The sequence below is a fragment of the Euprymna scolopes genome, chromosome 22, assembly GCF_053919585.1.
Source record: "Euprymna scolopes isolate OS-2025 chromosome 22, ASM5391958v1, whole genome shotgun sequence".
Classification (NCBI taxonomy): Eukaryota; Metazoa; Mollusca; class Cephalopoda; order Sepiida; family Sepiolidae; genus Euprymna; species Euprymna scolopes.
Genome location: NC_136503.1, coordinates 8,562,495 through 8,587,070, shown reverse-complemented (window position 1 = coordinate 8,587,070; position 24,576 = coordinate 8,562,495). Strand labels below are relative to the sequence as shown.

The 24,576-nt window shown below is 31.3% G+C and overlaps 1 protein-coding gene across 1 annotated transcript in view; it reads right to left on the bottom strand.

The window, feature by feature from the left end:
- Nucleotides 1-6,499: 6,499 nt before the first annotated feature.
- LOC145243879 (uncharacterized) overlaps nt 6,500-24,576 on the bottom strand; it is a 167,375-nt gene continuing 149,298 nt past the window's right edge. Inside the window, exons 3-4 of the mRNA XM_080106954.1 lie at nt 13,886-14,048; nt 6,500-10,549 (exon numbers count right to left, since the gene is read on the bottom strand). Of these exons, the coding sequence (XP_079963080.1) occupies nt 10,391-10,549; nt 13,886-14,048 (322 nt within the window). The 3' untranslated portion in view covers nt 6,500-10,390. The remainder of the gene's footprint in view (nt 10,550-13,885; nt 14,049-24,576) is intronic.

Sequence of the window (24,576 nt, the reverse complement as noted above, 5' to 3'; positions counted from 1 at the left end):
GCTTGTATTACATTGGTGTTGATTCCTTCTCTGATATAGCAAGTGACTAAGGATTGAAAATATTGTGTTTGGTTAGGATATAGCTGGAGGAAACGCTGATGGAAGTTTGAAATACCTCTGATGTGGAAATCTATGATCAGAACCTGGTGTACAGGCAAAAAAAACAACAACAATCGAGCTGTCTAATAGCTGGTTCTCTCTGAAGTTAGAATAGCTTGCACTTGATTGTTGCAATTCCATCAACTAGAAAAATAATTGTTTGCGCCTGTAGTCCTTCACAACCTCAACCTACAGAACAGACTGGCTTTCCTAAACAACATGAAAATGGATATGAATGCTGTAGGTCACTTTTGTTAAGCAGAATTAGCACTGTGCGATGAACCAAATGTCTGGTGACAGTGCCTCATGCAAAGCCTGTGAAATTCCTGAAAGTAAGATGTGGAAGATATAAACAGAAAGATGGTGGGGATCGACTAAGAAGTGTATAACAATTTGAATTGCGTGTCAAATTGATCAGCCTTAAAAACTGATGACACTAAAGCTCTGGACAAATGCCAGATTGTCACAGCATTGAGTAATAATTGTGATTAATAAGATCGACGTGTGGTAATAACAAATATTTGAATGAGATCTTCAAAGGTTGAAGTGGAGAAGGGTTTCGTACCAATAGTGGTTGAATACAACTCAGTCGGCCCTAAAATGTGGACGAAAGTCTTCCCAAACCCAAAAGGCACCAGAAATGTAGTAGTAATAATATTATGTGCATGTTCTTCATCAAATGGGAATCTGGTTAATATTTCCGAATGCAAATTTGGAGATTTGCTTGTTTGTGGTGAAGTCGTCATTCGTGCCCATCATTTCCCAGGTAAAACTATGGTGATGTAAACAAGCTCAAAGATGTTGCAGGAAGCCCCTGGAAGAGTTCTCTCATTTTTATAAAAGACCATGTCTGTGGAATAACTCATCCAGAGATATGGAGATGGTGCCTGTAGAATGCTGCAATATTGTCTGATGTAATTTTGGTGTTGCATGTCGGTGCAAGTCTGGCTGGCATGCTAACGACGGATTCGCTCTGCAGTCAATATGTTCAATCTGAAATACTGCCACTTCTATTGTTATTTCGTTTATCCAGTAAAAAAAAAAGGGGGCGGATCAAGAATGTGAGCTACCATGCATTTTGATTCTGCATTCGACTCTTAGCCGTGAACCATAAAAGGCATTATGTTTGACTTGGATGCAACATCTGTTGAATGGTAATGCAGGTATTTTAAGACAAACTCAATGAAGATGGAAACTTCGTGTAGAGCAAAAAAAGCAAGTTTGTTTGATCTCGATTTTTAATGAGAATATGAAAGATTAGTACATTGATCGTTTCGAAGTGAAGAGCGTCATTTCAACAAAAGGTGACAGAAAACCACAGAGGTAACTGGCTTGTGGTTGTCAACCCTTCATAGCGACTTTGCTTTTTGATTTAGCAGCATCTTTTCATATAATAACTAAGCAGGATTCACTAAGCGCTCGCTTGTTTCCCCACTGACAGGAAATGTGGACTTGATTCAGCCAGTCATGTTTTATTCTACCAATCGCCACATGTGCAACATTGTGGCCACAGCTTTCCCATCTATTATGAGAGGAACTGTGGAATCAGAGCAATGGTTCACGTGCTGTCTTGAACAAGTGGCTGTATCACGCTGCCTCCATGAAATAATGCCTAAAAGCATCTGCAGTGGAACTGCAAAAGGGCGTTTCACATGATTCAACTTTTTTTAGTGACCGCTATCCCGATGTGAGATTAAGTCTTGGACAAATACTGACACGAGTTCTGGGTTTTGTTACTCCAAATGTTTTCTAAAACATCTGGTAGGAAACACGATTGGCTCTGGTATCCAGACAATGTGTGACCTGTGGGTATGCAGTTAATGACACACTTTGTTGCACCCAGAGACACCACCAGTAGCTACTAGCCATAACTCTCACAGAAAATTGACAAAGTTCAACATGTCTCTACCCCTCGGCAATAGTCCTCGCCACAAGCGGCTCAGATTTGATAAAATGTGAAAAATGGTTGATCAAACAAAAAGGCGTTAATTTTATATCAAACTTTTTAAAAAAACTAAAATATTTAAATTTGTTTTTGGAATCTTAGAGATTTAATAATCATCATTTGTATTGGAGAGTGAAGTATAGATAGTAATTGAAGTTAAGAACATTTTCGCAATTATATCTGTTTATGCATGACGATGGACCTTGAAAATGTGAAAGATGGGTTTTATGGCAGGGTAATTACGCTAACTAGTAAGGTTGATGAGAAAGAATTACTTCCTGTGGCTGGAGATTTGAATGTTGGAAAGACCTCTGGTGATTTTGAAGGCGGGAAGAGATGATGATAGGAATACAGAAGGAGAAAGAATTTTAGAATTTGGTTGTGCAAGCATCTTTGGAATAAGGAAAGCCACTTATAAATTTCATAGAGCAAAGACTCAAGTAGATTATTTGCTAGTTAGGAAAAAAGACAGAAACCATACGACCTGATTTTAAACTTTTATTCATGACACAAATTACTCCCTATTTAGCAGGTTAAAAGTTTACAGGAACTCTCGTGAAGTAGACCTTTATGCCATACCCTATCAAAGGCCTTCGTTATGTCAAGAGCAATTGCCCTAGAAAGGAAGCCTCCGTTGAGATTCGCTAATCCTATGAGATATAACTATAAGCACATTTGCTGTAGATCTAGCAGAACGGAACCCATATTACATTTCACTAAGAAGATTATTTTTGCTGATGTGATTGACTACTTCTCTATTTAACACAGATTCCAGCAACTTACTCATGACACACAGGAGACTTATTGGTCTGTACTGAGAGGTAGATGACCGATCACATGAATTCTTAAATACAGGGCATACTGATGAGATTTTCCAAGATGATGGAAAGCAATTCTCCTTAAGACAATGCTTAAACAGCTTTGTAAGTATAGGAGCTAGTTCTTGTTGAAGCCTTTTGAGAACTATAATTGTAATGCCGTCACGGCCAGTTGCTTTACTGGAATCAAGGTTTTTGATTAGCTTGGCAACATCATGTGCAGATATTTGTATGTTGTATAAATGAATCTTTATAAATAATAAAAATAAAGTCATTCCTACAAAAATTCATTAGGTTTTATTGATAACAACTTACCGATGTATGATAGGGTAATTTCGTGTCAAATCATCCAGAAATTTCTAAATGAAAAAACTGCTTGGAGTTACATATGCAAAGATTCAGGATTTCTTAAGTTTTTATGTTGTCCATCTGTAGTACTTGGCCGTTGGGCCGTCAGTGAGGTGACGGCTCGCATCGATCCTGAGCATCCTCACCCAATTACTGTATCCAATGTTATGGACAATGTGAGGCCACCATGGGACCGGGAAAGACAAATGGTCTACGTTACAATCCTGGCCGTGGCGAGAATGGTAATTTGGACGTCGCGTCTGCAAGGTTGCCAGGGGGGTGTTGTCTTTTTCTGATCAGGATCTGATCGCTTTCTTTAAACACCAACTACGGGTGAAGATCAGATGTGATAGAAGATGGATATATGTAACAAGTCTGTGTGTACGAAGAGGAGCCAAATTTGAATATGTGTCCCCGCCTAAGTGTGGAACGCGCAGTTCTGTAAAGTAAAATTTAACAAATAGCCTCTCAGCTAGCTGAGTGTGTGTTCCATCCCTCCCTGATTAGGAAGCCTCCAAGATCCCCACCCCCTCCTTCTTGCAATTTTTGTTTTTACCCCCGCCTCTAAATTTCACTCATCTTGGAGAGAAAGAAATACAAACTAACCCCCATTCCTTACCCACAAAATTTTCTTTTCTCCATTCACCCCCATCTAGAGGGCATCCACACTTAGAGACTAACCGGCAGAAGCCAGGTTCCTTTTACAAACCTAGTAGAACGGGCAGTCTATCAACTAGACGGGGTTGGGAGGGTCCTACTAATCACCCTCCCTTTTTTTTCCTCCCCGCCCTCGACACAAATGAATTATTGTACCATTTTTATTGTTATCTTTTTTTGTTTTTACACGTCAATAAAAAATGTTTTAAAAATTGGGAGTTAAGTAGAATGTCCCTCAGTATGAAAGGGTGAATGTGGTATTATGGTGAAAGATACTAGCTGGGAGAAACTTTGGATTTTATTTAGTTCTGGAGTGACAAGGATGACCAACGACACCCACAATCCCCCCCTTTTGAGTTGGCCATGTGCCTAAGTTTTTTGTACATTGTTGATTTTCAATGTATTTTTAACATGAATAAAGGATTTAATATCTCAAAGTGTAGTATCTGTTCCGGCAGATACTGCAAGCAAAGACCATATGTGGGGTCGACCCCACATATAAGACCTTGGTCAATGTAGGGGCAACCCTTCATACCAATTGTCACTATCCAGCTCCCCTACTCCCTAGGGAGTTGGTTCCCATTTCCCCTTCACATTAAAAATCGGCCTTTTGCCTAATTTGCTCGGTGGGGGAGCAAATAAATACCCTGTAGTGCAACTTGCACCAACAAGAATCTGAGGATGCAGGTTTCAAACTCCTAAATGTATGGCTGATTTAACATAAAATTACCGTATCGTACATCGGTATGTTATGTTATCAATAAATTTTTGTAGGAATGACTTTACAATTTTCTTTAATAACTTGCTTTCTTTCTGAAAGTCTACATCTGAATATTTCTCTGATTTCTTCTCTCTCTCGAATTGCATAGGTATTAACTTTTACTCAGACCGTCTTTTTTTGTACTTTTCAAGAAGGAAGATTCAATTAGTCTAGAGTTATTTTCATTGTCTTTTTTAGTCCATTAATTTAGTGACTGGCCCATTTGGAATACTAAGAATCGTGTTTGCTAATAAGCTGGGAAAACCAGAGTTTAGTCATACGAAAGAATAAAAAAAATATTACTTGATCCCCCTTTACTAAACGCTCAGCATTATAAGTATCAAGGATAAGTGGAGTAATCCTGAGGAAAGAGTAGTGTTCATTCCTAGATGTTGGTCTAGTATCTAATGAAAAGGAAGTCTTCATATTGCCTTTGATTATGGTTGACCACTTTACTTTTGGGGGAAAAAATCTTTTATTTTAATGAAAGCCAATTATGAAAATCTTAACTGAAATAATCACAGCCTTTAGAATTCTCGAATCAAGAGTTAGTCGTCACTTTTAAAAAGATGGGTAGTCACTAAAGTAAAATGTGAAGTAGCCAAACATAGTTGAGGGCGACCTGAAGGCTCCCTTTTCATTAGATGCTACACCAAGATCTAGGAATGAACACCACTCTTTCCTCAGGATTACTCCACTTACCCTTGATACTCACCTTATAATGCTGAGCATTTAGCAAAGGAGGATCAAGTAATATTTAAAAAAAACTTTTTATGAAATGACTAAACATGATTCATAGTGACTACCCCTCTTTTAAAAAGTGACCAATGCTTGATTCCAGAATTCTAAGGGTGTGATTATTTCGGTTAATGTTTTCATAATTGGCTTTAATTAAAAATCAAAGATTATTTCTTTCCAGTTCAAACATTCCTCATATTGTGCAGTAATCAATTATGTGGGCGTTAATGACTGGCATCTGAAGCTGGAAGTTTTTTCAAAGAGACAAATTACACGCCCCCCCCCCTCAAATCTTGTGCATTTGTTCTATTTTAGGCATCAATCACATCAGTCATTGAATTTAGCTGGAACCGAAGGCAACTATAAATTCATTGTTTAACTTAACGGATCATACATTTCTTTCGTTTGCGTCAAATTAAGAGTGTACTCACTGCATGAAAATATGGAGGTAAGCAGGGGGTGGAAAGCAAGATATAATACTCTGCAATCTATAAATAACCTTTAATTTTTCTCCATCTTTCCTGAATACGTGTCCAGTCTACTTCCATGTCTGATCTTTGAGTCTTTCAGTATTATCGCTATCATATATATATATATATCCGCATGTTCATATTGCCTTTCTCATACACTTGTTTTGTCTCATATTTTTAGGAGAGTTTGCTGCATTCACTTATGTCATTTATCATTTTGCTCCATTGCCCAAATTCTGCATTTACTGTTTTCGTGCATTTCGTTTACTTTAGCTGTTATATAATTAGTTCTTATTCCATTGTTTTGTGCAATTGTCAATAGTGATTCCATTTCTCTGAATATTTTTTTAAAGTCTTTCTGTTTTCTGCATTTCTCTTTTGAAAAAAAGGACTGCTAAATACAAAATTGTGATAATTCACAATTTTGTATTTAGCAGTCCTTTTCTCGTTCAGGTCGGTCAGTCAATTTAAGATGTACGACATTGTGCATAGTCATTAGTTTCTTGGTCAAAATGTGTAAGTTCTTGTTCTGAGTGGACCAGTAAATCTTACCATTGAAACTGTTCATGTATTTATTCTTGTTATTTAATTAAAAAAAAAAAGGAAAAATGTTTACTTTTTTATGCATTAAAACATCAACAGAAAAACAAAATGAAAACTCAAAGTCATCATAAAAATCTTTATTAAAACATACGTAAAATAAGTTTAAAAAATCTTTTGGAATTATAACACCCCAAAACTTAAACTGAACTTCCAAAATATTCAAGTTAAAATTTTAATTTTTTTTTAAGTCCTGCACAAATTTTCTATAGATTTTTTTTTTTATTTTATGAGTGACTTTTTCCTCTTCTGTTTAAAAAAAAAAGAAAAAAAGTCATGCATCATAATGGGAAGGTCAAAGTTCACAAAGTCAGCACAGATACAAAAACAGTTTGTTTTATAGACAATACAAAAATGGCATTTTTGGTTTAAAGCAAATCATTTTGGGGTTTCAGATGAAAAAAAAAGTTTGAAATATGAGAAAAAGCAACAAAATTGTTAAATTTCACAACTTGAAAATTTGCTGAATAAGAAAAAAAAATCCATTTGTCAAAATCTTTCAAAGTCTCCATCGCATTTCTCTATGAAAAAAAAAAAAAAAAAAAAAAAAAAAATGGAGATTAACATGCGACCATTTTTTATTTTTTTTATTTTTTTTTAGATCAAGCAGACTGTTGGTTTGGACATGTGTGAACCGTTGTGGTGGATGAATCCATCGATGTATCCCATAATTGTGGCCCCTGGGAATGAGTTATCAGGGATCATCTAAAATTTGGAACAAACTCTGGAGAAATGCCTTGAAAGAGATCACGAAAAAAAAAGTCCAATGTTTGATGATGATGACGACAACAACAGATGTTTTTAAGGATCTGATTCAGATTTGAATTCATTAAAATTTGTCCAATTATTTTATAAAATTTTTAAAAAATTATTTAAGAAAATAGAAGAAAAGTTTGTTTTTTTTAATAAAAAATAAACAGTTCACTGCATGAGAAATTTTTTTTTTTAATATTTTGGCAAATTAAGTTTTGAAAATGGCTTGACAAAAGTAAATGATTTTGTCACAAAGCAATAAGGAAAAAAAAAAAAAAAAAAAAGTTTAAAAGACAAAAATTACTGTGAAATTTAAAAATAACTTTCCCCCCATTGGTATCAGAAAAAAAAAATGGTGAAGAAAACAAAAAAATTCATTTACATGTGGAAAAATTAGCAACACCTTTCATTTCTTCACTATTGTTTCCTCTTGAGACGTCTTCAATTGTTTTTTTTTTTATATGAGTGGGCAAAGAAAAACCAGAGAAAAAAAACATCGGCAGAAACTAATTCTTATTTCTTTGTGTGCGTGTTAGTTATTAATGTTTTAAAAATAAATACGTTGGATTAAAAAAAAAAAAAAGTAATCCTAGTTTTTCATAAATACAGAGTGTTTAAAAAAAAAAAAAAAAAAAAAAAATGTACTTGCACTTTAACTGTTATCAGCACTGTCTTTGATTTGAAAATACAATTCTTCAATTACATTTGTATTCTGCATTCAAACTTCTTCCATTTCACTATGTTCATAAGTTTTATCATCATTCGAAGTATGAGTACATTTTTTTAAGGACGCGTATATACTGCATCTACTCTGAATAGCCTGGGAGTCCACTTAATTTTTTTTTTACTTTTTTTGTTTTTATACAAAATTATTTTCTATTCATTTAAAAATAGGATCTTGAAAGTTAAATTTAATTGTTTGCTCATAAGGTAGCATTGCTTTAATTTCTATAAAATTATTAGATGGAAATTGTTTTCAATAAATTAGGAAATTTTAAATAACTTTGATAGTTTAAATGCTGACAAATTCCACAGTAATAAAGTAATCCAATCTTATTTTTTCTCAACTCTAAGCAAATAATTAAAATGGCAGACTCTTTTACTAAGAAACCAAAATGTATTCTGATGGATTTAATTTCTGAGTTTTTTTTTTTTTAGTAATAGGATTTAAAAAACTTTATTTTACATTATTGCATTTAGTCAAATTTTTCTCTGATGGTAATTCACATTTGATTTCAAGGCTGCCAATCATACAGACACATACACACGTGTGTGTGTGTGAAGGGGACAAATTCTGAAAGTAATTAATCGATCACTATAACTTTTTGGACCACAGCAGGAGTGGGTAACGCAAGTTATATTTTGTTTGCTTCATTCACTTATGTCATTTACCATTTTGCCCCTTTGTCCAAATTCTGCATTTACTGTTTTCCTGCATTTCGTCTACTTTAGCTTTTATATAATTAGTTCTAATTCTGTTGTTTTGTGCAGCTGTCAATAGTGATTCCATTTCTCTGAGTATTTTTTTTAAGCCTTTCTGTTTTCCTCTTTTGCATCATTCACAATTGTATATTTAGCAATCCTCATCTATTTCATGTCAATCAATTTAGGATGTAGGCATTGTGCATGGTCATTACTTTCCTAGTCTTCTTGTCAAGATGTATAAGTTCACGTTCTACGAATGGACCAGTACAATGAAGACTTTTGTAAATTTTAACCAAGAGTATTTAACATCAACTAATACAAATAAATATTCCTAATATTTTTTTTTTCAAGGATTTTTAGGGAACATAATGTGGTTTCAATTTCTTTTCAAAATTCAAATTTGAGATGAAATTTTATCAATTATCACAAATTTTGCAAAATTCTTTAAATTTTAATTTCTTTTTAAAATCCCTTCAGCTTAAGCCCTAAATTTTGTACATTTTTCTTGGCTCAAAATTGTTTAATGGATTTTGATCAAAATTTGAACTCGTATTCTAGACATAAGTTTTTTTTTTACTTTTAAGCTTTGCAAGAAGACATGCAATAATGCAAAATATTAGACTAAAACCGACTTTGTTTTTCGAAAGCTTCTTTCCTTTGTACTTATTTTGTGATCGAGTTATGTTTTGAAAAAATTGTTTCAAAAATCTTCATCTCAATTATTTACATTTTCTCTGTTGATTTAACCACTGATAGGTTTTAATGCTGGAGGATTTTGAAAAAGAGTGACACTTTCTTTCCAGCTAGCTTACATAGTGTATTTGTGAACATTATATAAATTATATCACCATTATAATCATATACAAGTAAAGAGACTATTTTTTAGTAATGCAAGAATTTAACAAAATATCACAGTTGATGAATTTTCGAATGAAATCTAAATGGAACAAATTCAGTGGATCACATATATCTAAATGAAAAAACAGTTTCCTGCAAAATACTATATACCTAGTTCTAAATGTTAAAGATGTGTATGCGTGCATGTTGTTTGTGGAAGACAGACAGCTGTGCGACTGCAGCAGTAATTAAACATTTTTAACTCAGGGGAGGGCGGGCACTGAAAAAAAAAAAAAAAAAAAAAAAAGGAAATAAATAAAAAAAATTAAAAAAAAAAAAAAGGGTATTTTTTGGCAGTGGAAGAAAAGGTCAGGTTGAGAAACAGCTGGCAAAGGACAGGAAAAGTTGACCCATCTTGTAAAAGTTTGGAGTGAGTGTGTAAATAGCATTTTATTCTTTATGCGACTGCCAGAGGGGGAGGCGGTGTGGGGGATGGAGTGATTGAGAATAAATCAACCAGCACCAAAGAACAGACATTTAAGAAAAGAGTAAAAACAAAAAACAATTTTAAGTCATGAATTTTTTTTTTTTTTTTTTAATTGTCTTAAAAAATATTTTCGGTTCTCCACCTTCAATGGCCATGAAATATTGGTACGGACATTAAATAAGGACAAAAGGTGCCAGTCTGCGATTTTTATTTTGTTGCATTGTTTGAAACAATAAATATGTTCTCTCTCATCTTCTGGGAAAGGGAGTCAGTTTAAGTCTTTGGGTGAATGCAAGAAAAAAAAAAAAAAAAGCATTGCACCATGGATGGATCGAAGTGGCCAACGATTAGCGGCAAACGTTGTGGAAAACATGCGAGGTGCGCACAGGAAATCCAACGTTAAATATGATGAAAAAAATTGGAATCTGTGATTTCAATTTTTTTTTTTTTATTTTAAAATTCGTCCGGCAAGGTGAGACAATGTAGGGTTTCAACCCAACCAAAACCCTCACCAAAGTCATCCCAAACGTACTGCAGATTATCTGGATTGGAATTATCAATTGTTAATAGAACTCTATTGTCATTTGTGTGGTCGCACGTCGCATTGGTGATCTACAAAAAGAAATTAAAGATAATAAAATTTAAAAAAAAAATGAACAAAATATAGAAAACGTTCAATCAAAAACACAAAATCTTCAGATCTTATTAGTTAACCAAACACCATATTATATAAAGAGCAACGTTTTTTTTGTTTTTTTTTCTCAATTTTCTTATTAGTTTGTTCAAAGTTGGAGTGGGGGTATCCTACTGGATGCCAAACATTCACCCGCTACCTCATATATTCCAACCAAGAGATCTTTAAGATTCTAACCCTTTCTTTAACTCCAATTGTTTAAATCTCTTTTGCATTTGGTTCACCGGGTATATTTGCCAGGTAGTTTATAAAATTTTTCATGATTACTAGAACGATATAAATCTTCCTCAGATTCCAGTTTCTTTTCATGTCATACATAAGACCTTAATATTTTGTTATCTTTTCCAGTTCAGCTCTGCTTAACCCAGCATCACTGGGGACACCTAACTTCTGTGTATGCATATATGACTTGTATATATAATATTAATTTGCATTTTTTTTTTTTAATTTTACAAGTTAGCTATTAAAAATGCATTCAGAGTCCAACTTATCTAATATTAATCTCAAGACACTTAAAAGAGTCACCAAGCTAATTTTATTGAAAACTAAAATCGCAAAAAAGTAACAGCAAATCAAAATTGATGGGTCACTGATCACAACAGTGACAGTTAAGGAAAAAACTAAAACTATTTGTCAGGAATAATTATTTGTTGTCCAATATTTGTTGCCAGAAATATTTGCAAAACTAAATGAATGAAAGAAAGACTGCCGTTTGGACTAAAGGTGGCATCAGCTATATTAAAAAAAAAAAAAAAAAAATGCTTTATTGATTGTATATTTGACTAATTAGTAAAACTACTGTGCACCATAAAGTGCACATACAAAGTTTTTTTTTTTTTTTCTAAGAATTCCAGATTAGTTTTAAACTAAAAGAAAAATATAAATTATGTAAAAACCATCTGGTGCGAGAAATAGACAAGGAGAAAACTAACAGGCATGATGAAGAAATTACCAACGCCAGAAAATGTCTTTGTAGAGTTTTTGTGGGTTAATAAATTACTATAATGTATTTACTGCAAGTATGCACAATCTACGAGCACCTTAAAACAAATTATTGAAGAAGGATAAGGACTGTGTTCGGGGGGGGGGGCAGAATGCTAGGAGACATTTAAGAAAATAAAGATCATTTCCGCGTCTGATTTATTTTAACTAATTATCATCCAGAAAGCAAGATTGTAGTCGTTTTTAGTCACAAGTTCATACAAAATAAAAGTATTTTAAACACAGAATGCTGATTTGCTGAAGTCAAGAGGATACGTTCTTGAAAAAAGTTATTCATAAATAGAAAGAAGCACTACACATCATTTTTTTGCGGTAACAAAACTAAATTATAATTACAAAATGGAGCATCCCCATTTGTTACAATCAGTCATGTGGATGGACTGTCGAGACTGATGATATTGAGACCTGTAGACCCCTTGATGACATGGTATGAACAGAAGTTGAAGACATGATAATACAAACAGAAGTCGAGGTGAAAAACAAACTAATCATAAGAAACTTCCAGTGACATTAGCAGAGATAACAACAAACATGGTGACCAGCAAAAAAGCAATAAAAAATATAAAAACAATAAAAAAAAAAACTTTAAAAATTAAAAAGAATAAAAACTATAAAAAGTAGAAAAGAACAAAAAATTCCAGAAAGATATTTCATCCGCGATGATAACTTTATGTATAATGATCAAGTGGCCAATCTGGCAACATAGCAAAAACATTCTACGAGTTTCATGTTCTGCTATCATAGATGCAGAGTTTTATGCAAAATTACACATGGATCGAGAATGCGGTTAAATCATGTAAAGGGTGCGTGTCAGCAGCAAGAAATACCTCCTATAAAATTCAAACAGTGATCTAAAATGAACCGATCATGGTCGACACCACATACTGACTTTGCAGGACCATCAGACAGGTTTTATTATTTGATTGTAGTGGATAGCTTCACTAAATGGTCAGAGGTGCTTGAGAGTTAAAAATAAAATTCATATCTGGTGAATTCAACATTTTGTATCAGTGGAACACATACAATAGTTTTGCACTTTTGTTTATTGAAAAAAAATTTGTTGATTTAAAAAGAAAAAAAAAGTTGTACTCTCCCAACACAGAAAGCCATACAAATGTATAGAATGACCTTGAATGATAATGTTCCATCTTGTATGCCGCTGAAGGATTGATCACAATTCTTTTTGAAAATTTTAAATTGATAATTATACAGAGTGGCACGATAAAATTGTTACCCTAGAAAAGACAACACGATTCCATTTCTGTTTGATGAAAACAGGTTTTTTTTTTTTTTGTTCCAGACCATCTACTAGTTGGCAAGTTGTGTATAAATCCCAAGAGCGATAGGGGCTTCTATCATGTTTGAAAGTTACAATGTTCAACAAGCGAGATGGGAGATGCGCTGCAGTACAACTAATGCTCTCTACCGATCCAAGTTCCATAATTTCACTTCTCTGGTATAAAAAAGAATGTACCAGTGAGCAGGAGTCTTTCCAGAAATGAATTGCTCTGTTGTGTGTTTCTTAAATGTACTCAAATACTCTTTGGCTGACAAAAGGGTTAAATGTATGATTGTGGTTTGGAGATCTCCCAGTTGGTTTTTATTTTGTTAATATTTTTGGTTGACCATTATGTTTGTTTTGTAACATATATAATATGAAAGTGTTGTGCATAATTTCAGTTTTCTATTACAAGAACAGCTCTGCATTCAAGACACCTCACAAAATTGACATTTCATTTTGTTTCTTAAATTCGAATCCAACCTACATGGCCACCATCTTGGAAACACTTATCAGGTCAGGTGTGAAGTGATATTTTTATTTATCTATTTTATTTTATTTTTTTGTTTTTTAGAAATAAAAGATGACACTTTAATCTGGATATGTCCCTTAACCCTGCGAGTTCATGGGAGTGTTGCATTATTTCATGCAGCATGTCTTGGGCAAGAATAGCCTGGCAGTGGCCATCCCTCTCCAAATTTCGAGCACATGCAGCACCTGACATTACCAAATGGCCACCCATTTTAGTATTGGCCAGGCTTAACATCGCTTAACTTTGGTGATCTAATAGGAACAGGTGTGTGAACGTGATTATGCTGTATATTCTGGAATTCAATTACAAATCCTTGATCATTCGTCTAAATGCATCAATTATTTTTCCATAAACAAGACTTCTTTGATGTTTTTCTAAGTTGGAAGTCTTAACCGTATTGAATTTGTAGATAAAGTAGTAATAAAAAGGTTCTTTACTCACCGATGCAACCCAGAGTTTTGCAGTTTCATTGACGTTCTCCATAAGACCAAGGCAAATACCACCAATGTCATCGCGACCCTCTGTTTCAAAACATCTGCCACCTGGATGACGATAGCCGGGCTTGAATGGATAATGACTGTAAGCAAGCTTATGACCGTTCACTCTAACAATAGAAACAACAAAAATAACATGATTTAGTGTTTTACATTCACACATACAACATTGGTCAGGTAACAAAAACAATATAATTATATAAAGCAAGGAAGAATATACACGTGTCTATACACATATCCATTTCTACAGAGAAAGAAAACAGACAATTTTTGCAAGTATATTTGGTTGAATACGAGAGATTGTTTCTATTAATTATGCTTTCCAAATTTTTTTTTTTTTTTTTTTTTTTAGGAATTTTTACAAATCTGTAAAAATGTTTTTATCTTTTATGATTATTTCTTGAATGTTTGACTTGCCATAGCGACTAAACATATACACACAGGAAAAGGCAAAAATGTGAAGACCATCTTTTAAATGCTAAACAGAAAATAAAATTTAAATTGGAACAAACTGACGTCAAATGTGCACATTCACTTTCATGTTTTTCATTTGTAAATATTCTCGAACAGCTTTTTAACTATCGGGTTGACAAGAAAGTTCTTGCAGTTTTTAACTTAAATTCAGATGAATCTCGGTTTAAACAAATTTATTGATCGAAATAAGCACCATCAGAATCAACATACTTTTGCCAACACAAAACAAGTTATATAAAACAAGTAACGTAAAAATCTTGCATTCTGGTGGTGATGAAATCGTTGAAGGCGTTTTTGATATAGCTTAGGTTTTTGAAGCATTTCTCATAAAGAAAGTTATTGAGATGCTTGAAAAACTGCCGGTGAGAGGTCGGAAGAATATGGCGGATGAGGCAGAGTTTTTAACCCAGTTTGTTCAACTTCTGCAAGGTCAGTTTAGCAACGTGCGGTTGAGCACTGTCATGGAGGAGAATTGGACATTTTGATGACTATTGCTGGGTGTTGCTGTCGAAGTTTCTGATGCATTTCATCCATTTGTTGACAGTACTTCACACAATTTGTAAAACCACCATTGTGCTCTGCCAAGGCTTTGTTAATATTGCAAGCTGTTTCAACAACTTTTTGTCCTACTTTGAATTGAAATAAGAAAATTGTGTGAATTTGCTTTTTTCTTTATTTTGTATTTCTGAAAAGAAGACATAATTGTTTTAAAACGATTATAATTTAAACGATTAGATGGAGAGCAAAAAGCACTATTTAAAATGATATATAAAGTAAAGGTATTATAATTTAGACTTATTTCAAAGTACATCATTTAAAATCAAAACTAAAAATTCCGCAAGCACTTTTTTGTCAACCTAATAGACAACTTAGAGTAGAATCCAAAGACGAAACTTGTGATTAATCTTCGAATGTAGTATAAGTTACCAATATTTTATCTACCATTTCCCTTCAACCCAGGATTATACCAAATTGATTCCTTCTCCACTATTCTTGATACAAAAATTTCTGATCCGAACACCCAAATCCATGCATTTGTCAATCGGTGACACATTTGGTTTCTCAATTTCTACATTGTTTATTCAAACTGTCATCTTCCCAACTCATCTCCCAGATCATGCGCTTCACTTCAACCTATTCAACACTGCCTGAGGTTTGTGTGAAAGACACACATAGCCAGTCAGGAATGCTATTGAACATTGCTTGCCTTTGGAATTCTTGTTCTGCTCCCAGTTTTCATTGATCACACTAACATACAGAATTTAAATGTAACATGAAGAAATATCTTGATGGCCACCTTAGCAACCAAATTTATAAGATGGCAATTATCACATGATTTACGGTTTAGTAACTATATTTTGTTAAGCAATATTTAATAGAAATATATTTTGTTAAGCAATATTTAATAGAAATATATTTTGTTAAGCAATATTTAATAGCAATATATTTTGTTAAGCAATATTTAATAGCAATATATTTTGTTAAGCAATATTTAATAGAAATATATTTTGTTAAGCAATATTTAATAGCAATATATTTTGTTAAGCAATATTTAATAGCAATATATTTTGTTAAGCAATATTTAATAGAAATATATTTTGTTAAGCAATATTTAATAGAAATATATTTTGTTAAGCAATATTTAATAGAAATATATTTTGTTAAGCAATATTTAATAGAAATATATTTTGTTAAGCAATATTTAATAGAAATATATTTTGTTAAGCAATATTTAATAGAAATATATTTTGTTAAGCAATATTTAATAGAAATATATTTTGTTAAGCAATATTTAATAGAAATATATTTTGTTAAGCAATATTTAATAGCAATATATTTTGTTAAGCAATATTTAATAGCAATATATTTTGTTAAGCAATATTTAATAGAAATATATTTTGTTAAGCAATATTTAATAGAAATATATTTTGTTAAGCAATATTTAATAGCAATATATTTTGTTAAGCAATATTTAATAGAAATATATTGTTAAGCAATATTTAATAGAAATATATTTTGTTAAGCAATATTTAATAGAAATATATTGTTAAGCAATATTTAATAGCAATATATTTTGTTAAGCAATATTTAATAGAAATATATTTTGTTAAGCAATATTTAATAGAAATATATTTTGTTAAGCAATATTTAATAGCAATATATTTTGTTAAGCAATATTTAATAGAAATATATTTTGTTAAGCAATATTTAATAGAAATATATTGTTAAGCAATATTTAATAGAAATATATTGTTAAGCAATATTTAATAGAAATATATTGTTAAGCAATATTTAATAGCAATATATTTTGTTAAGCAATATTTAATAGAAATATATTGTTAAGCAATATTTAATAGCAATATATTTTGTTAAGCAATATTTAATAGAAATATATTGTTAAGCAATATTTAATAGCAATATATTTTGTTAAGCAATATTTAATAGCAATATATTTTGTTAAGCAATATTTAATAGAAATATATTTTGTTAAGCAATATTTAATAGCAATATATTTTGTTAAGCAATATTTAATAGCAATATATTTTGTTAAGCAATATTTAATAGAAATATATTGTTAAGCAATATTTAATAGAAATATATTTTGTTAAGCAATATTTAATAGAAATATATTGTTAAGCAATATTTAATAGAAATATATTTTGTTAAGCAATATTTAATAGAAATATGTCTTGTTAAGCAATATTTAATAGCAATATATTTTGTTAAGCAATATTTAATAGCAATATGTCTTGTTAAGCAATATTTAATAGCAATATATTTTGTTAAGCAATATTTAATAGCAATATGTCTTGTTAAGGATGAACAAAAGTCAAAAGTCTTAAATGGTGACATGACATTGGTTGGGACTATGATGTTGGAGAATCATAATCGTATCATCCATTTATTATCTTGACTGGAGTCAAACAAATTCTATTTCGTTTCTGAATTTTTGAGATGAGGATTGATTATTCATATCGTTTGGCTTCTTAACATTACTGTTCTCATCTCGTAGTGTCATGGATAAAGTCTCAAAATTACAGTAAAAAAATGTGTTAAATGTGCATATATTTTCCAAAATGTAAAGACGCACGTGGAATGATCTAGTTTAGCTTTTCTAATATTTTAAAATCAATAAAGATTATTTTATTACTACCAGCAATGGAAGATTTTTTTCTTAAAAAAAAAAAAAAAAAAAAAAAAAGGAATCATTTTTTGCATCAGAAAATAAGCACAATTTTTTCCGATACTTAAAAAAAGTCCCGATTTTTTCGATTCTGATTAATCACCCCAATGCTAAGTGATGGGACGATTTCAAAATGTTTCCTAATTCCGATACAATTAACGATTCTGGATTAAATTCCCAATTCCAATACACTTACAGATTCCGATTCTTTTAAAATCACTAAATATTTAACTGAAAAGTTGTTTTTCTTTAGATTACCAGAAAAGAACTCATGTGATATAAGGTATTTATTTTCGTGAAAGTAAAAATACACTTGTGTGGGTGATCTATGCATTTTAATTTTGTTTGTAGCTTTAAACCAATGCACATTTACCATTTTATATTTAGTGGCAATGATGGAAAATAAAGTTTTAAACAAAAACAAACCAAATAATATACAATTACAAGAATCCTTTTTGGCATCGGAAAGTTTTTCCTTCAATTCGGATACTGATTTTGATAACTTAAAGTTATTTTTTTGATTTCCAATTCAGCTTCATTATCCCAATACTAATATATATATATATATATATATATATATATATATATATATATATATATATATGTGCATATATATATGTATGTATGTAGAAATATATTTTCTTATAATATATATCAATCCTTATTTAAGAAGCTCAATGTAATTACAAAGCAATATAGAGAATAAATGACAAAAAGTTATATTCCAAAATTCATGATGTTGACCATCTTATAATTTATTCCTTTAATTCAGTTGACTTATACAATTCTAGACAGTATCTGTTTCATAGCGCAAAATCAATCATTTAATTATTATATCAATCAGTGAATCTATTATGCCCTTTACTCATCAGAAGAAATAGCAAAAATCAATCTGTCAAAAGGAAATGAAATGTGATTTGACATGATTAAAATTCGAAAATTGGAAGATAAGCTGCAAATACCTTTTTATTTTTCCATTACGCCATATTGAATTTTTTTTTTAATATCTATATATATATATATATATATATATATATATATATATGCAAGTGTTATTAAATGATAGTTTGTTTTTATTTTGTTTAAGACGCTTTTTTAGTTTTTCAATTTTTCTCAAATTGCCTTACATAAGTTGCATGTTTGATATTTTTGTATTTTCGATGAATCAGGTGGAGATTTGTTTCAGTGTTTTTATTCATTTTCGTTTACTTTTGTTTGAACTTTTTTCAAATAGTCTGTTATTTAATAACATTTGCCTGAATGAAAACATGCTGCCCAAACACACAATGCTGATGAATGGCGGTAAACTCAGATTTATTGAAGCTGAACTCGGTTTTCTAGAAAGTTTAAAGTACATAAGAAAATACCCATTTAAATGCTGTGATTAAATGGATATTTGAAACAACAATATTAAAAAAATATCCATTAAAGAATTAAATATCCACAAATTTTAGAATTAAAATTATTTTTGAAAAAAAAAAAAAAAAAAAAAAAAATTTCAATTCAGCTTCTGCTGATGGTAGCATTCACTCGTTTCTTTGTGTGTAGCATTCAAGAATAGATATCTAGACATACATCACATTATATTTTATACATTTTATTGTTCGTACATTAAAAACAATTTATATAAATCATTCTCTTAGTATTACTAGCGGGGGTGGGGGCGATTTTGTCCAGTCGTAAAATACGTGTAAATATATTTTTATTTTGTATATATTATTGAGTCGTGATTTCAAAAGTAAAAAGAAAAGAAAAAAGCATTTGGGTGCCATCAGCTAGAATCGAAAAAGCTGGTGATGTTACCACTGTACCAACGTGATACGCATGCGAACTGATTAAAAATAAACTAAGATGAATGTACAAAATCTGTAACTTTTTTTTTCAATTTTGACCCTTTTTTTGACCCCTTAAAAACTTTTAACCGCGTAAAGACCCATTTGAGGGCCCTAGTGCTGCTCTAACTTAATTTCAGAAGTTTAGATTCACTTGACAAAGCAGGGTAGGGTAGAGCGGTAGCTCTAGATATATCTAAGGCTTTTGACAGGGTATGGTTTGAAGGTCTTCTCAGGAAAATTAGATCAGACGGTATCACTGGACGAATACTTAACATAATTAAATCCTTCTTAGATAAGAGAAAAATCCAGGTTGTCCTCAACGGTCGTACATCTAAACAATATGATATAAATGTGGGAGTGCCTCAAGGAGCTATCCTTGGACCTTTATTGTTTCTAATATTCATAAATAATCTCCCCGACAAAATTGCCTCTGAGAGGGGTATATATACTGATGACACCACTCTCTATAACAGGCACGACAAGAAAACAAATGAACACATATCTAAAGAAATGGCAGAAGCACTAGAGGATGACCTCCAATCTGTAGTGGAATGGGGACATAAATGGATGGTCACATTCAATGCTGCCAAGACTAAACTGGTTTCCTTCAATAACTACAAGAAACCTTCTCTGCCACCAATAGCAATGGCCAAAGACTCATTATCTGAAAGTACTTCTTTTAAACTCCTCGGCCTAACGTTCACAGGAAACATGAGTTGGAACAATTACATTGAGAGCATTGCCAGGACCGCTGTGAGAAAGGTAGGCTCTCTCTACCGTGCTAGAAAGCTACTAACACCCGAAAGTATCCTGTACCTTTATAAGGCCACCATTCGCCCATGTATGGAGTATTGTTGTCACATTTGGGTTGGTGCATCTGCTACTAGTCTCTCACTCCTAAACAAGGTCCAAAAGAGAGTCTTCAACGATAGGTCCTGAACTGTCATCTAAGCTTCAGCCTCTGTCCCATCGACGAAATGTTGCATCCCTCTGCCTTTTCTACAAGTATTTTAATGGTGAATGCTCTGACGAACTGCAAGCACTTGTGCCCCCTCGACAAACCCGACAAGCAGCTAAATCCCACCCCTACACAGTAGAGATCCCTAGATGTAAGAGAGCTTTCTACTCCAGTAGTTTCTTCCCAAGAACTGCTAGACTTTGGAATTCCATTCTGGGTCCCTACTTCCCCAACAGTACTGACATGCAGAAGTTCAAGTGTAACGTGAACCGATATCTTGCTGCCCAACTCTCTACATAGTATCTCAGTAGCTTATGTCCCTGATAGTAGCCCTTACACCAAGGTGGCACTGTGCCTTATTTGGGGTGAAAATGTAATTAAAAAAAGAGAGATAGTTTGAACATATGGAGACAGAATAATGCCTTAGCACTCCATAGGCACAAACTGTAGCATTTTTTTTTTTGTAAACTAAAAAAATGAGGTCTAGATCATATACTCTACCTACACCTTTTCATAAGAGTTATGTGTAATCACACAGTGTGACACAAGGTTGGTTTAATGACGTGTCCTTGATCTTTAGAAAAGGCCTCAGTTGGTAGTCTCTCAATTTGTTGAAACAACAATCCGTACCCTCAGCCCCCCCTCTATTTGTGCAATTGAGAGAGTGAGTGGTATGTAATCGACTTTTATTTGCATATGAAATTGAAATGAAGCAAGTGCTGACAAAACGAACTTCATTTTTGAAAACAAAAGAATTATCTGAAACCACAACAAAACCTTTCCCAACAGAACATTCAGTACATGTGAAATCTTCAAGGTCATTTTTCATGTCAACTTGTAAGGTTTTCAAAACACATGAATGCAGGTTTATCTCAACTCAAAACAAACAACATTTCCAGGTTGATTCAAATTAAAGATATTAACTTGGCTTAATATTGCTTAACAATCTTAGCAAGATTTCCAATATTAAGTTTGTGCCTATTTGGCACATTAAGAATTTTTGGTGTCATTTTATGCTGGAACACAATTCACATATTGAAAACACCTGCATAAAATTAACTGAACACACGTTATTTAATTATTTGAATGGAAATCGCTCGAGACGAGGCGGAAAGCCACTTAATGTAAAGAACTTACAAGAATATCTGATTATTGCAAAGACATGAAATGTCTATGGACTTTAATCTTGAAAAGAGTAAGACTGCAGCTAGGAGGAAAACAGTGAGTAGGAAACGAGTTCCACAACTTTGCAGTTCTTGGAAAGAAGCTACTGGCCGGGCGACAACATCAAAGTGTAGTATCTGTTCTGACAGATGCTGCAAGCAAAGACCAGCACAGACCATATGTGGGGGTAACCCCACATATCTGACCTTGGTCAATTTAGGGGCAACCCTTCATACCAACAGTGCTTATCCAGCTCCCATTTCCCACCTCTCGGGAGCTGGTCCCCCTTTTCCCTCCCCCTCCCTCTCTCTCCACATTAAAAAACGGCCTTGTGTCTAATTTGCTCAGTGGGGAAGCAAATCAATAAATACTGGCTTTATAAGCTGTATTACAATGAAGTATATTAAAACTGCAAAATGGAGACCACTCTTCCAACGAGTCAAACGAGCTTGAAAAATTCAATTTTTGTCAAACCTTTAGTGTTCAGACTATCATAATTTATGTTCTACAACCATTAAATCAAATTGCAATACAAATATACACAATTTCATTTCATAACCCCACCCTCATTGTGAAATTAATTCTTTAAAACTAGCTGTCTATATTCGACATTGGAGTGTTGTTAATGTATTTTTTTTATTTGAATCATTTGTACTTTTTTTATTTGAATCATTTGTGTTTTTTATTATTTGAATCATTTGTATTTTTTTATTATTTGAATCATTTGTATTTTTTTATTATTTGAATCATTTGTATTTTTTTATTATTTGAATCATTTGTATTTTTTTATTATTTGAATCATTTGTATTTTTTATTATTTGAATCATTTGTGTTTTTTTTATTTGAATCATTTGTATTTTTTTTATTTGAATCATTTGTATTTTTTTTATTATTTGAATCATTTGTATTTTTTTTTATTTGAATCATTTGTGTTTTTTATTATTTGAATCATTTGTATTTTTTTTTATTTGAATCATTTGTATTTTTATTATTTGAATCATTTGTATTTTTATTATTTGAATCATTTGTATTTTTTTATTATTTGAATCATTTGTATTTTTTTATTATTTGAATCATTTGTATTTTTTATTATTTGAATCATTTGTATTTTTTATTATTTGAATCATTTGTGTTTTTTTTATTTGAATCATTTGTATTTTTTTTATTATTTGAATCATTTGTATTTTTTTTTATTTGAATCATTTGTGTTTTTTATTATTTGAATCATTTGTATTTTTTTATTATTTGAATCATTTGTATTTTTTATTATTTGAATCATTTGTATTTTTTATTATTTGAATCATTTGTGTTTTTTTTATTTGAATCATTTGTATTTTTTTTATTATTTGAATCATTTGTATTTTTTTTTATTTGAATCATTTGTGTTTTTTATTATTTGAATCATTTGTATTTTTTTTTATTTGAATCATTTGTATTTTTATTATTTGAATCATTTGTATTTTTTTATTATTTGAATCATTTGTATTTTTTTATTATTTGAATCATTTGTATTTTTTTTATTTGAATCATTTGTATTTTTTTTATTTGAATCATTTGTTTTTTTATTTGAATCATTTGTGTTTTTTTATTTGAATCATTTGTATTTTTTATTTGAATCATTTGTGTTTTTTTTATTTGAATCATTTGTATTTTTTTATTATTTGAATCACTTGTATTTTTTTTTTATTTGAATCATTTGTATTTTTTATTATTTGAATCATTTGTATTTTTTTATTATTTGAATCATTTGTATTTTTTTATTATTTGAATCATTTGTATTTTTTTTTTATTTGAATCATTTGTATTTTTTTATTATTTGAATCATTTGTATTTTTTTATTATTTGAATCATTTGTATTTTTTTTTATTTGAATCATTTGTATTTTTTTATTATTTGAATCATTTGTATTTTTTATTATTTGAATCATTTGTATTTTTTTATTTGAATCATTTGTATTTTTTTATTTGAATCATTTGTATTTTTTTATTTGAATCATTTGTATTTTTTTATTTGAATCATTTGTGTTTTTTTATTTGAATCATTTGTGTTTTTTTATTTGAATCATTTGTGTTTTTTTATTTGAATCATTTGTATTTTTTTTATTTGAATCATTTGTATTTTTTTATTTGAATCATTTGTATCTATCAACTATACTGAAATGTTTTAAATTTATCTCTGTTAATCCTAAACAAAAAAAAAATCTAGAATAATCTTGGTCTCTTTAATTGAATGGTCGTTACTGACCAGCTGTGGCACTTTTCACGAATCGTCGCTATTGATTGTGGTTCTGCACCATTCTGACCAACTCAGCCATGTTAATATCTGCAATGTCATTCACGTTGTCTGACATTCTCATTTTTGATCTTCCATGTCCTCTTTTGCTAAAGAACAAATCTTTTGTTAGGTCATCTGTTCTGGCCACATGTTCCAAAAATCACAATTTCCTGTCATTGATGTTGTCCAGCAGTCTTCGGCATGGTCCAATCTTCTCCAGAACCCATTTGTTTGTATGTTTGTCCACCCAGATTACACAAAGAAGTCTACAGCAGCACTAATTCAAAAGCAGCAATTTTCCTCTTATTGACTTTCTTCAAGACTAAACATTCTACTAAATGGAGACATATGCATGTGAGTGTTTTTTCTACACCGTTCACTTCTTGTAAGTGAAAAAAAAAAAAAAAAAAAAAAATACTCAAGCTGAGATCGAAACCAAAACCTAAAGACAGTGAACTAAGTATGATAACCTGCCATGATATTTGAAATGCGTTTTCAAACCTACTTATTTTTAACAAAGAATCTGTCACGTGACCATTCACACATGCGCATTCGTGAAACATAAAAATCCAATTACACCCACGTTCCAATTTTTCAATTTTGACCTATTAGCAGCCCTTTTTTTTAAAAATGAAAATCGACTCAAAAGTTTTTCACTTGTCTTAATACCCTATATACCAAATTTCAAGTCTATAGATAAAAAAATTTGTTGAGTATATAAGTTAAAAATTGTCCTCACACTTGATATA